General features: G+C 39.5%; 2 protein-coding genes across 2 annotated transcripts; one reads left to right on the forward strand and one right to left on the reverse strand.

The window, feature by feature from the left end:
* Nucleotides 1–74: 74 nt before the first annotated feature.
* nfkbiz (nuclear factor of kappa light polypeptide gene enhancer in B-cells inhibitor, zeta) lies at nucleotides 75–9,540 on the forward strand. The gene is made up of 10 exons (XM_072377491.1): nucleotides 75–194; nucleotides 1,524–1,615; nucleotides 1,894–2,201; nucleotides 2,773–2,878; nucleotides 2,954–3,100; nucleotides 6,804–6,867; nucleotides 6,949–7,118; nucleotides 8,731–8,841; nucleotides 8,964–9,131; nucleotides 9,238–9,540. The coding sequence occupies exons 1-10, from the start codon at nucleotides 101–103 to the stop codon at nucleotides 9,274–9,276; spliced, it is 1,299 nt and encodes a 432-aa protein (XP_072233592.1). The 5' UTR covers nucleotides 75–100; the 3' UTR covers nucleotides 9,277–9,540.
* Nucleotides 9,541–10,049: 509 nt separating this feature from the next.
* On the reverse strand, nucleotides 10,050–11,856 carry jagn1b (jagunal homolog 1b). Its single transcript, XM_072378011.1, has 4 exons — nucleotides 11,739–11,856; nucleotides 10,919–11,016; nucleotides 10,759–10,831; nucleotides 10,050–10,678 (listed from the first exon to the last, which is right to left on the reverse strand). Exons 2-4 carry the CDS (start codon nucleotides 11,005–11,007, stop codon nucleotides 10,289–10,291), a joined length of 552 nt encoding a protein of 183 aa, XP_072234112.1. The 5' UTR covers nucleotides 11,008–11,016; nucleotides 11,739–11,856; the 3' UTR covers nucleotides 10,050–10,288.
* Nucleotides 11,857–14,629: the final 2,773 nt, after the last annotated feature.

Raw genomic sequence — 14,629 nt, forward strand, 5'->3', positions numbered from 1 at the left:
GCCGCAAGCCGGTTATTAAGATTTATGTTGACAGTCTGTGTTACCTAACAGGTGAGTGCGTGGGACGGACGGAGCGGAGAAATTCGTTGGCGGAGCGTCAATGTATGACTCCGTCGTCATGCTGGATCCAAGAGGGAACGAGAACAAGGGCCACATTCTGTCAGGGGGCACCCACTTCATCTACAACAACGAAGGTCTGTTTTTAGAGTCCGTATCGGAGTTTTTAAATGCTTGACATTTTAATCTCGTGTGTAAATCTTTTTTTAATCATTGTGATCAATCATGAGTTGTTTTAAACGTCGGGAATGAGGAAGTCGCAGCTTTCGATTAGTACTCACCTAGTTGAATGCGTGCTTAATAAAAGCAGTCGTATGTTTCAGAGTACAATTTCAACCTTATTTCAAGTTTACATGGAAAACGGAGTTTTTTTTTCTTTTCTTTATCAAATCAAGCTAATAATTTGTGATAGGATATGAAATCAGGTTGTGTTTGCGGTATGTCAGTGAACGCAACAACAGTTATAAAGGATGTGAGTGTAAGTGTATATGCGAGATAAACTGACAGTATTGGTCAGAAGTTTGAATAGGATCCGATTGTGAACAGTGCATAACAGAACAGCAAATAACTGTGGCTACCCATTAACAGACGATAAGTTAATTCTGTCAGCATAGCCATAGATGGACACACACACACACATACACACACACACACACACACACACTCTCATACTCACCTAAGAGATTTTTACAAAGTGCAGGTGTTGCTGGTCACTACAAATGTTCATCAGTCGATCTTTTGTTGACCAAATAGAAGAAATGATTGACCTAACAAAGCTCTAAAGGTATTGATAAATGTTGTTATGGAATATTCTTATGTGTAAAAGTAAGGTATATTTAGGGAGGGAGGGGGGGTGAATAAAAATGCAGAAGTCTGTGTTCTCTGAGATTTTGGCCTGTTTTAATTAGATTTTTTTTAACTTTCCGGTGAAAAATCCAAGTTCCAGCAAGTGCAGCACTCAAATGCAGAAGTGGACCTTACAATTTTAACAATTTTATCTTTATCAGAAGAGCATGGGAACTAATTAGTAGCTTTTTTTTTTATTTAGAATAATGTACAACAAAAAATAAAGAGGACATGTCATGCATGTGTACAAAGAAAAAAAAAAAAAGCTCCTGCATCGCCCACATATGTGCATCTGTGGAAATCTATTGAGAGTTAAAACCATATATCATAACCTGTTTTAACTTCCCACCACAAATCTTACCAGTGGTTTGTTCCAGATGCAATATGGCTATTTATAGTATAAGACATTACATGATGTTGCACAACAATACATGATACTGTGTTAAATTTGAATGGAGCAAAAATACTTGAGCTGAGTTATGTAAACCCTACAGTTATCCTATCCCCTCGCATTGTAATACAATATGTAGTATTGTGTGAAAGTACGAGTGAGATCCTTCATCTTTGCAGCCAGTAAATAACAGTATCTTACTGTTATTTACTTTGAATGTCTTTTCCAGGCTGTCTGCTTGCTGATCTCGGATCACCGGGATCCATTCAACGTGTCCACAAGAAGAACACCGTGAAAGAGCTGCTGCTGATCCGGCGCCAGGTTAGCTAGCAGGAACACGGCTGTCTACGAGCACACAGAGTTTTGTAATGTTGCCATCGATAGTTACATGTCTGGGGAAAAAAAACAAAAAGAGCAACTTGTTCGTGTCCAATTTTAGTAACAATAGAAACTTTGTGCTGCTGCAGTAACAGGAAGAACTGATTTAAAAATAAAAACTGAAACTGTTTAAGACAGATAGACTATGCATTCATCTTGATAGCCACATGCTTGCATCTTCTATGAGTTGATCAGTTTGCAACCGATTCTTTTTTTTTCAGAAATGGAGCTCGGAGCATAAATTCAAATCTCCAAAAATTGAAGTTGACTCAAATCCTCACCTTCCGAGCCCTCCAGCGCCAGTAAACGCGAATACCTGCCCCGGCTTCCCCCCAGCGACTCCCGAAAATACTCCCACGACCCCGCAGCAAATGCAACACCCGATGCAATGTGCAGCCGTGCAGGCACAAGACGCTCCGACTGCTCAGGTTAAGATCACTTTATTCCACTGGCAAATCCAGCAAGAGGCACGGAGAGTGGAAAGACTGTCTGCTGAGCTGCTGAATACGCAGGACTCAGATGGAGACACGTAAGTACTTTTTTTAAACAAGCGACTCCTAACTGAGAGAAGGTGTAATCTTGGGCTTTTTAAAAAAAAAAATGATCATCAGTTGAATAAAGGATGGAAACAAACAGCCAGTGGGATTTAAAATAAATTAAAAAAAAAAAGGCATCTAGCCATCTGATCACTTTTCAGAGTATGACTGTCTAATTTCTAAGTATAAACGGTAAGCTAAAGGTTATGGATGCAAGTGGGGACGAATGGCTTTATATGAAAATGAGAAACAGGATAACATCTGAGGTAAGCCCTCCTAGTCACGACATAAAAATAAAACAACGGTGCGGAAACAAAAGAAATTCCTTGGGAACGTCACACCCATATAACTTGGAACTAAGAGTCTGTAGCGCTCAGTTACTCAGAGTTGGCTGAACGCCAACTGTTAATACTGAGAACCATGTGCTTATAGAAGCACAGTTAAAAGGATTTAGCATGAAGGCAGGAATAAATGAAACGTTTTAATAGCACCTCACTAAAACCACCTAAAGAGTGACTTATCAGGACATTCATATACTCTTATCTGCGTTTCCTTCTCTGTCAGGTTTCTCCACATAGCTGTGGCTCAAGGCAAACGGGCTCTTGCTTACGTGCTCGCTGCAAAGATGGCCGGATGTGGCTCCCTGGACACGACCGAACACAACGGGCAGGTAGGAATGCTTCAGTGTCGCGTCGCACGTGTCGATTTCACATCGCCGTCGCTGAGTCGTGTCGTTTGTGCGCAGACGGCGCTCCAGATCGCAGCCGCCACCAATCAGCACTTGATCGTGCGCGATCTCCTCCACCACGGAGCGCGGATCAACAGCCGCGACTTGTGGGGCCGCTCTCCTCTGCACGTGTGCGCCGAGAAAGGACACCTCCTCAGTCTACAGGTAGGTGGATAGGCATTCATGGAACACTGAACGTACCTCCAAATCTGAGACACATATTGGTAAATTCTTGCGTTATATCTGACTGTTTAGAAAGGAAAAACCTTCTGGAATCAAATCACTGCTGCAGGTGCCACATTAATGGCTAACATTTGTTTACACTGACGTACAAATGATTCATAAATATAACAGGAAAGTCCTTCTACTTAGTGTAGAGTTGCTATTTGCAGAGGTGACAGAATAGGTAATGAATTCATTAAAACTAGGAACTTATCTCGCCTTACCCACCTGCTTTTGTGTGGCAGTAGCTCTTTGCTATATAGTTTTTAAATGTTATGTCTGCTGAATTTTGTGTTTACATTTAGCAAATGTTTGCCTTTTACGAATATGTTCGTTGGATTTTCTTTTTTCTTTCCGAGGATTGGTTTTGTTTCATTTTAAACTGCCTACACCTATGCCTGGAGCTTGTTAGTCCAGTTGGGCGAATGACGTTCAAATATGGGCGTGTTCGCAATTTATTTATTTATTTATTTTCCCACCCTGGATCAAAATATCGTCAGTGATTCATCTCTATGGCACGCAGTAAGTGGGCAGAGATACGGGCAGCTGTCAGTTTTTCGGGTAGAACGAAATAAATCAACTTCACAAAAACAGAAAATGCAAGAAAAATGATCACTGTTTACTTATGTTTTATGTAATGTTGGTGTGTATATATAGATATATCTATATCTATATATATATACACGTCACTTTTTTTTTTCCATTTAGCTTGGAGAAAGAATTATTCCGCACCAGTTGAAGCTCGTAAATTTGTTTTTGGTTGCACTTAACTGAACTGTCGCGATGGCATTACACCAGTGATTGCGTGACTTATCTGGCAGATGGATCTAACGGGAAATAGGCTCACAGAACTCTCCTCTGTCTGTTTTGGCTACCGTCCAATTATGCAAATATACGTGGTTGCTCCAGACCGACTCAAGAGAACTTCACTTAAAAAGGGACAGCGGTGGGCTTTGTCAACATAACCTTTTCGATATTTGTTTAGCAAATAAGTTCCCCGCCTCTCCCTACCTTTTTAATTAAAATTTTTTTGCACAAACTTGCCCCAAGATCAACACCAAAGCCTTTGTTAACAAAGAACGAGGGCATTTAAGATAGGTGAACAAGTTTTTGCATAAAACATACCGTTGTGCACTCGCATTTGCATTATGTTCTGATAAGCATTGGATAAGCGTATTTCAGAACATAAATTATTAGGAATTTATGGCTTAAATGCGTTTTTTTTCCCCCCTAAAAGTAGGTTATAAATTTAGATAATAATTTTTTTAATGTTACAACTTTTTGTGTTATTAAAGAGTTTACTGACAGAGGTACAGGGCATTGGAGAGAGTGTATTTCTCTGGCTTTGCATTGAAACACGCCACATGTCTGCGTTTTTTTTTTTTTTGTAACTGCCTGAATGTTATTTGATCCCACAACTTCCGTTAACTTCAGGCAAATACACTAACTGATCTACTGAACCAAATGAGTTTGTTGTTTTTTGTCGTTTGATCAATATTAATCTTTTACAAGCTTTCAAAATCTCCACCTGAGTTCATAAGCACTGGCCTGAACGGTGCAGTGGGCTGTTTCAGTGAGTCACTGTTGCCATGGTTGTTGAATAAGGATTTTAATCTCTGCTTGCAAACGTTAAGTTAATTTGTCTCCCGATGTTGCCGTTCAAACTTTAACTGTTAAGCCTCAAACTCTTGACTGCTGCAAACAAACGCAGTGAACATCGACCAAAGGGATGTTGAAGAGTCTTTAGTGTGACTTGAATCCTATTTTAAATTGAATTATATTCTGTTTTGGAGAACAATAAACATAATCTCCACAGCATCCTGTCAGGCCAGAGGACTGAGAGGTTCAGGAGGTCCTTTGTCCCCACAGCTATAAGGCTTTTTAACAGTGACTGCTGACATGTTCTTCTCAAATTTATAGTTTTTAAAGTTTGTTTATTCATTTTTGTAGTGGTTAATGTAGTAATTTATTTATTTATTTATTTATTTATCTATGTAGTAATTTATTATTACTATTGTTGTTCTAATCATTGTAAATATTGAAAGATTTTTGAGCTACTTGACTAATTTGAATTTCCCCCACTGGGAGATGAATAAAGTATTTTTCTATTCTATTTTGGTTTAAAGCCTTTAAAATTCACGGCTGACTTGAACCCAGATATGTGAGATTTTAGTAGCTTCATACTCCATCTGTTTGTGCTTTTATGACATTTTTATTAAAAAATGACACAACCATAACTAAGACAAGATTTTCTCACACAACAGCTGTCCAACACCGAAAAACGGAAAAGGCAAGTTGAAATAAAGTCCAGAGGCCTTTGTTTTCACTGAGGAATCTGTCAGAACAGTTTGCTTTTATAGCACTAATACTTTAGATAACTTGGAAGCTGCACCTTCAGCCAATGAACCCACCTACGTTAAGAGCATTTGCAGACATTTTCAGATTGTTTATGTATTTAGCAGACGCTTTTATCCAAAGCGACTTACAAATGAAGATATAACAAGCTATATAAAAAGCTAACAATAAACTACATAGAAGGAACCCACTAGTCTGACTCTGTCAGAGGTGACAGAGTAGAGATAGGGTGCAGGCATAGGGGGAAGTGCAGAAAGCTAAAGTAAAAGGTAAGTGCTAGGATAGGAGATGCTCTCTGAAGAGCTGGGTTTTCAAGAGCTTCTTGAAGATAGACAGGGACGCCCCTGTTCTGGTAGCGCTTGGTAGGTCATTCCACCATCGTGGGACGACACATGAAAAGAGTTTGGATTGTCTTAGGCGTGGTGTAGGCACTGCTAGACGACAATCCTGGGACGAACGGAGGGACCGAGTTGTGACATAAGCCTTTGCAAGAACATTCAAGTAGATGGGAGCCGTTCCATTAAGCACTTTGTAGGCTAACATCAGTGACTTGAATTTGATGCGGGCGGCTAAAGGTAGCCAGTAGAACTCAACAAAAAGAGGTGTGATGTGTGCTCTTTTAGGCAACTTGAGTGCAACTTCCATCATTCAGACACACTAAGCTCTTTTCATCAAATAATATTGATGTTATCTACCAATCTGTTCTTTTATTCCTCCACAAGGTGTTGTGTCCATTAAAATCACCATTCCATATTATGTTATCTTCATTCTACCCTTCAATTTCCTCAAGCTTGGTTAGCTCTAGTTTGTCCCATGGGTTATAAAAGTGAACTATTGCCACTTCCTTCCGATCAGCCCACACTTTTACCACAATATATTGTATATCTTTTAGGCTGATCGTTCATTCAACAGGGGATATAATAAGGTTCTAATTGTTTAAAGCAGCAGGAGAAACCTTGGTTTTTGAGAAGCTAAACTGGTGAGTGCAGAGTTGGACCTCTCACTCTTTCAGTCCAAGCTAATCTGAGATGGCACCGACTGTGCCGTCAGCTGTCATGTAGATTACTCGGTACTCATTCAAACCCATGTTGTCGCACTCTCACGTCGCTACCGTAGGTGACGTGGCGCTTAGCTGTTGTTAATTTGTAACTTTATCAGTTAAACACAAAGCCTGTTAAACGCCTCTGCGCTGAGGACCTTTGGCACATCGTCAGATGAAAATTGAAACACGGTAACCGGGATGACTCCATATAACAGTGTTATTACAAATATTCTCATTTTATTTCCACAGAGCATTTGCAGGACCCTAAAAGGGAGCGGCCAAACACTTGACATTGAAATGTTCAACTACGATGGTGAGTATGTTGAAGCGATAAGCTGATTAGGCTTGTGTAAATGACTTTGTGATTAACTGTTGCTTATCTGTGTGTGTGGAGGTTTGACTTCGCTGCATGCCGCAGTCCTGTGTCACAACGCTGTTGTTAAAGAGATGAGTCATCTGGAGAACCCCTGCTCATACATGACAACAGAGCTGACGCAGAGGAGACTCATGTATGTGGAGTGTATAAAGATTCTGATGCACATGGGCGCCTCCTATGGGACAAAGGTGACTATTACAGCTGCTTTACATTTTGGTTCACTTTGGGTCAAGCTTAGATTAAACGGATTTAAGTCATGGTCAGCGTAATAGTAATAGCGTAATAATAGCTGCGCTTTACTTTTGGTCATGAAAAAATCCCGTCATAATCTATTTTCACCCGTCGCTTTAATTTTGAAAATGATAATGACATATTTAATTTTCATTGACTTTTAATTAGTCCGAACGAGCTGAACAGAGAATCCACACCGTGCCATCACACGTCACACTTTGGTGGTCAGTTAATGCTGATTTCTGCATGTTTGTGCATCCTCGGACAAGTCCGTTCCTCATATTGGCTTTTTTTTTAATTAAATTATTTATTTTTTCCCCTCCTAAGCCAGGAGAACTCCTGCTCCCACTGAACTCTGTACTCCCTCCTGACCTCGCTCCATAGTTGCCGAGGGCTGATTACTTGTTTGTCCGTCCTCTTCCACTGCATCAGTCCCTCTTTTTTAAATTTATTCATTTATTTTTTCAACTCTTTTATCAACACCGTCATCGACGTTATTGGGCTTTTTGAAGAAACTTTGGACATTCAGCTGCCGTGACATTTTTCCCTAGCGAAGCCAACGAGGTCATGCATCTAGTGTTGTTTTTGGCGGCCTGTTTTATTCTGTCATTTTAGTTTTTTATTAGTTTTAGTCACGTTCATTCTCTTTTTAGTCTAGTCAAGTTTCAGTCGACTAAAAGTCTGAGCATTTTAGTCAGAATTATTATTTTAGTCGATGTAAACTGTATTTTAGTCTCTTTTTAGTAATGCAGTTCTCTTTAACCCAGTCAATCTAGTATAACTACTTAGTAGTATAGATGAAACCAAAATTTAATTTTAGCCAAACCCATTTCACAATTCAAACAAGATTGTCTTATTATTATATTATTGTTGCCTTTTAGACTCAAGAATACATCCATTCCAGACACGGAAGACGCTCTGATTTGAATTTACAACATATTTATTTTACCAACCAAACATGTTAGAAGTAACGACGAGTCCCGACTGGCCGGCCATCGCTCCCTTTCTGTGTCAGTTGGTTGTTTGTCAACACACCGCAGCTGCATCTTCTAAATAATGCCGCGAGCGAGTTGAGAAAGTGACGTCGCCTGCGACTGCGCAGAAAGACAAGAAACAGAAATACTGCAAAATAATAACGCGACTAAACAAGACGAAATAACGATATAACAATTCGTCTCGTTTTAGTCAACAAAAATGAAGACATTTTAGCAGATTTTTATTTTATAAACCACATTTAGTCTCGTTTTTATTCGTCAACAATATTGCACGATAAAGGTTCGTTAACGATATTTAGTCATAATTTGTTCTTTGACGAAAGCAACACTACATGCGTCAAGAGAGACAATAGCTAATTAATATGCTCACTCGCCACCAAGTGGTCAGGGCGTGAATTACAGTCTGTCAAAATGACAGATGGCCTTCAGATTTTTCTGTTGTTGACCAGTTTTAAAAAAACAAAACACAAAAACAATAAAAAAAACATTCGGTTAACGTGACCCCTGAACTTTGGGGTTTTGTTTACAGTATAGATAGATATATATTCATTTATTTTTCTTTTTGTGTCCACAGGATCTGAAAAGTGGACGGACTTGTCTTCACATGGCTTCTGAAGAGGCAAATGTGGAGCTACTCAACATTTTTCTCAACCAGCAAACATCTCTGGCAGCTGTAAATGTTAAGGTACGTGTTAATGATACGAGCAGTTGATGTACGGCTCTTCTCCGATGTCGATGTAGTCTCAAAGAGCTGCTGTGACAGACTGCAGCCTGTGTTCGTAACAAGGGAATTGTTTGTTTTTTAAGACATTCAGTGGAAACACGGCTCTGCACATCGTCAGCTCTTTGCAAAATCGCAAAACTCAAGTGGAGGCCGTGAAGCTGTTGATGAGAAAAGGAGCAGACCCGGGGACCAGAAATTTTGAGAATGAGCTGCCGTCTCAGCTGGTGCCCGAAGGACCCATTGGTGAAAAGGTAAGATTTTAAATCATTGGCCAAATCATAGAATCAGTTAAAAGTGCCTTCCGTGGCCACAAATGAATCTCATCATGCGGCTCGTCCGCTTCCTTTTTTTCTCCAGGTGCGGCAGATCCTCAAAGGGAAATATGTTTATGCATAACTCGAGCTCAAGAACACTGTCAGTCAGACAGTCCAGTCTATGAAGATATTATTTGTCCAAACAAGGCAAATGGCGGTCGTTTCAGTGAAACATGGCATTTGTTCATTACCATGTAATGCTTAGGGGAAGAAGAAGAAAAAAAATTATACCGGTATTTGTTTATCAATTTATCTTAATTACTGAGGCGAGAGGAAGCGTTATATCATGATTTACAAGATGTTAATACTTTGGGAGGATTTTTTATTTGATCTTTTTTTAATTAATTTATAAAAAAAAAAAGAAAATTAGTTAAAAGAAATTAGTGAAAAATTAAAACAAACAAGGATTTCTTGGGATGCTTTTCTTCTATTTAGTTTTATTTTATCGTGTTTTTCCACACAGGTGTTGACAAACTAGTTTGACATTTTAACATAATGGAACCACTCCAAAGCTACATTTATTTTACGCACGACGCCGGATCCCGAACTTCTCACAATAACGGTCGAGTTCAAGATTCTGATATTGTACCATTTATAAGTGCTTATTGCAAGTTTGAGTGTTTCAAAGATGTTTTTGGTATTTACTATAAAGCCTTAATTACTGAAATGTGTGTGTGTGTGTGGGGGGGGGGTACTTTTATTGATCTGTTAACTTGAAATAAAGTCTCTCACTGATTCCTAGTTCAAATGTATATATACTATATACAGTGTCAGTTTTCCCATATTGTCAATGTTCCTCCAGGTAAGGTGCAGAGTTTACTGTTAGTACCCAAAATAATGAGCTTGAAACAGACATTTGCAGTTGTTTGTTGTTAATGATGGGCAGGAAAACGCGTGTACAGAATAAAAGGTAGTAATCACACTGTGAAAAGACTCATTTTTGTACAAATTAAATCAGCATTGTCAAGTATAAATATAGAAAAAGATGCCGAACAGCAGCACCTCCAAAAATCTCTTCTCTTAGCTGGTGTACATATAGCACCTCAGCTCAAAGATCCTCTTTGTCCATACTGATGGTACATCTTAAGATGAATTCACTTTTTCTTCTTCTCCTGCGTGCTGGTGAACCACTGGTCCAGCAGTTTCTTGCTATAGTAGATCTGCCAGGCGTGCACCTGCACAGAGATGACTATCACGAGGTACATCACCGTCACAGCAGAAAAGCCAAAGATAAAGCGATAGGCCTTGCCGTGGCGATACAGCTGCTGAGCCACAGGGAACATCTCCATACTACCGTAGATCAGCGGGGCGACACAAAAGAGCCCCGCGCTGATCATGGATATGACCAAGTAGCTGATGTTGTTACGAGGCAACGCCAAGAAGCTGAAGACGGTGGGTGCTATGCTCAGGAGGTAGGGGTACTCCCACTGGTACGGAGAGGCCACCACCTTATGAGACACAAGGCTCAACTGGCTCACTGCCACCTGAGACAGAAAAGATATCACTGTCAAAACTGTTAAATGACCAATTAAATAGAAAACACAAATCTTTAAAAGGTCTTCACCTGAGCTGCCATCAGCACCCAGATCAGCAGATGGACAATGTTAAGTTTACGTATTTCAGACTTCAAGGCGACACTGTAACAAAGGAGGGGAAATTGATATAAAGACAGGACATGGTTACTGAAAAGTAATATAAAAAAATGCCACAGATCACAAACAAACCTCATCTGGTAGTGAGAAGCAACCCGTTCCCGGTGTTGAAAGTCGCTGCCATCTGTGCCTGCTGCTCTTGGACCTGCTCGAGAAGCCATAATGGATGTCTGAGGGCCAAACGCAGAGTTTAGTGGCATTTTTCATGACCAAAAGTACAAACTCTGCCATGAGTGGACAAAAGTGGGGCCATGTGCACATCCATACCGTTGGTTTATAAACATGCTCATTATATATTGTGTTTCATTCGACTCATTTAACCTAAATCATTCACCAGCAATGCTAAACAAAATGATCTATCATGGGTTACAGTAAGATTTTCCTTAAGTCTCACCTTAAAAGTCAATTATTAATCAAATGCTGCCGTCGTGTATAAAACATCAAAAGACACACTTAGAAATATCAAATCACAAAACTGACATGGCGCTTCACTCTTAATCAATTCAACATAAACGCTTCCTTAAAGGTATGGGCAGCACGGTTACTGATGTTTACAGCTGTTTTGTTCGCTAATCGTTGCTAACGTTGCTAAGTTAGCATGTGTAGCATTTCACAACCTATTGTCTACGAGAGCTCCCACTCTGTCAAGACAAAAATATGTCCACAAAAGCTTTATTTCACATTACGTTCCATCGTTTATGTCATTGCAGGTTAAATCAAACCATTTGTACAATGCATACCGCAGCCAAACTCTGAAGAAGTTAGCCTTTCACTAGCTAACTGTTAGCCTCTGCAGGTTAAACAGGGTGGGTGCTAGCAAAGCTTGAGGTAAACAAGAAGCAGAGTTGGGATATATCACAATATCTTGTCACATATCAATCACGGTACTTACCTTTCTATTCCTTGATGTTTCTAAAAAAGCATTTATTCATTAGAAGGAGAAAAAAACGCTGCTACGATGCAGCTAGCTAACCAGATCAGAGGCACGGATGAATGAGGGCAAAAAGTATGACGTTTCATACTGTGATTGGTCTATTTGTGTCTTTCTCTGACCTGTCAGTTCCAGCGACCATTACCGCTTATACGGCTTCAGAGGGCGACATGATTATTTTCCAAGATTTGGAAAAAGTGCATGGGAAATTCATTGGACAGGCAGACCATTATCTTATTTACTATATATTCTGCTATACTATACAGATAGCCATTCAAACGTTTTGTCGAGCTGTAAAAAGAGGTAGCCTATCCAAATACTTCTAGGTGCATCTTACACACCCTCCATTTATGATTTTAGAAGTATTTTTGAAACACAAGTATTCGTGTACAAAAACTGATGAGAAGGCACATGAATTACTCGATAACTTCAAATTTGACTGAAAATATTGAAATGTACCACCTTGTATTTTTACCTTATTTTTGACATGCAGAGGAAAGCAGACTGTGAACTCTGATAAGAGCATAAATATGTATATGTCATACTGTATATCGTCACCTCTGTGCTGCTGTATTAACATTTAGATAATCAACTGTTATCTAAGTGTTGTAAACCATGTTCAGAGTCTTTGAAGTGGAAAAACTACTTGACTTAAAATTGTGATATCCCTCCTTCTCAATGCAGTTGATCCCAAAAGTAAAAGAAATTTATCAGCTACCAGTCAGGTAACGGTAAAGGCTGTTTGGAACTGCAGATTCTGATGATTTGAACTTAACTTAACTGTGTACTTGGTGTGGATACGCTCCAGCCCCCCTGCGACCCTAAATTGGATTAAGCGGGTTTAGAAAATGGATGGATTTGGATTATAAGTATCTTCCCTGTACACTTAATCAAAGGAAACCAGACCCACTGAACTGTACACTTTCAGCTTATCGTGGAGCCTCGCATCCTCTTTTCTTTTCTTTTTAGCTCGTCTTTTTATTTTATTTTTTTTGCTGAACAACTTCCATGCTGAAAATGTTAGATCATTTATTCTGAGTGGTAGCACCAAGGGAAGGAACTGGGTTTAAGAGAGTGCTGTATGCTATGTGGGACCCCAGTCGGTGTGTATTTATAAATCATACCCATATTAAACGGGGATGACATAGGCACATTATGATCATAACACTTTCTCTGAATATTGTGGCTATTCGGGGATATGTATGACAACAGTGGTTTATTGAGCAAGTTAATGGGCTCATAACTTTCCACTTGTCTCCTTGGAACATGGCCTCCCCTCCACTGTAGTGGGAATTTTTTTTTTTGATGATCTGAGTACTGACAGCTTTAAGGGATTTAAACCAGGCTCTGCATCACTTGCACATGTGGACTCAAAACCCCACTACACCACAGAGACTTCCTCACACATGGAGAGCTTTTTTTTTCAGCGATTATTTTGCATGTTTGACCTGAAAATTAATTCAATTTCAAATCACAAGGTCGATTTTGAGTGCTGGACTTCAAACTTGATTCAGTCATGAGCTTCAATTCCACAACCCCCTAAATTCAAAGCATTCATTTACAGCCTGCGTTTTTTCTTGGCCAGACAGTTTCACTTTATTTTTTGAAAGTTTTCACTCATCACTTTGATTTTTGACCTGCGATAGACCCTTTTAAAGTCTAAAACTGCTTGATCTTCCTTAGTTAAAGCCTGGAAGTATTTAGTTCACAGATATTCTCAAGGATTTAAGCTCATTGCTTCCTAAACCCCAAGCAGCTCTCTAACACCCTGAGCTGTTCTGCTGCACATTTGTCCTATCTACTGATCATTCTCGCCTGTTCACTGTGGGTATCAGACTAACTTAACTTAACCCCAAGCTTTGATCCCACATCTTCAGATCTCAGCAGTTTGTACCACAATAGCTGCTTTATGAGTTTTGGACTACAGGGACCAAGTTTCAATCACTAAACACACGATCACTGAGCCTTTGATGCCTTTGGCTCTTACACTCACTCACTTGTACTTTCTTGAATCACTTACAAACACTTTACAGTCTTGACAAGTCGCAGAAATATTTATTCATTTATTTGTTCTTTTAATCTTAAATTCTGTTTCATGTTGTCAGGTGGTTGTCGCTTCCCGTTATAACAGTCATGCCAAGTATTGTTTTACACACATTCAGTGAGAGATGGGTCTTAAAATTACACTTAAATTCTACTACTTCATTTTTAAAACTCAGATGATGACACTGAACACAGATTTTTTTTAAATATGTTTGTTTATAGCAGGAGAGCTGTGTGCGCCAGTCAGATGAATTGAACTTTTACTTAATGTACTGCCACAGTATTTTTCTTTTCTGCGGAAAATGACTTATCCTGCGCATTGTAACAGAGATGTTAACAATTTTGCCACTAGATGTCATCTGATGCCATTTTTGATAACTTCAAGCTTGCGCATTGCTTTTGCTTGATCATTTTTAAAGGGCTCCCATCTGCCTGCGTCGGATGTCTCCGACTCTGGCTGTGCTGTGAGGCCACAACAGAGCAGACACACAATAAGGCATGTAAATGAAACTATTACACAAAACAAAAGCAGAATCACTGAAGGTAAAATAATATGAATGAGCAAGTTTTGAGTAAATTGAAATGAGACAATGACAAAACTATAATGAAAACAAAACCCCTCTTAGTACAATCTGCCCCAACCTGTGTGTTGACAAAAATGACCTATACATATATCAACCACTCCCTTCCTGTTGGCCAGTCTGGCCTTTCACTTATGAATGTTTCGATGGGTGGGAGCAACTGCAGTAAGCTTTCAGGTAACTGCTCTTTGATATCACATTAACTTTGAATCTATATCAAGCTCACCA

Source organism: Leuresthes tenuis, unplaced genomic scaffold (assembly GCF_036924035.1).
Source record: "Leuresthes tenuis unplaced genomic scaffold, fLeuTen1.0.hap1 SCAF_1, whole genome shotgun sequence".
Classification (NCBI taxonomy): Eukaryota; Metazoa; Chordata; class Actinopteri; order Atheriniformes; family Atherinopsidae; genus Leuresthes; species Leuresthes tenuis.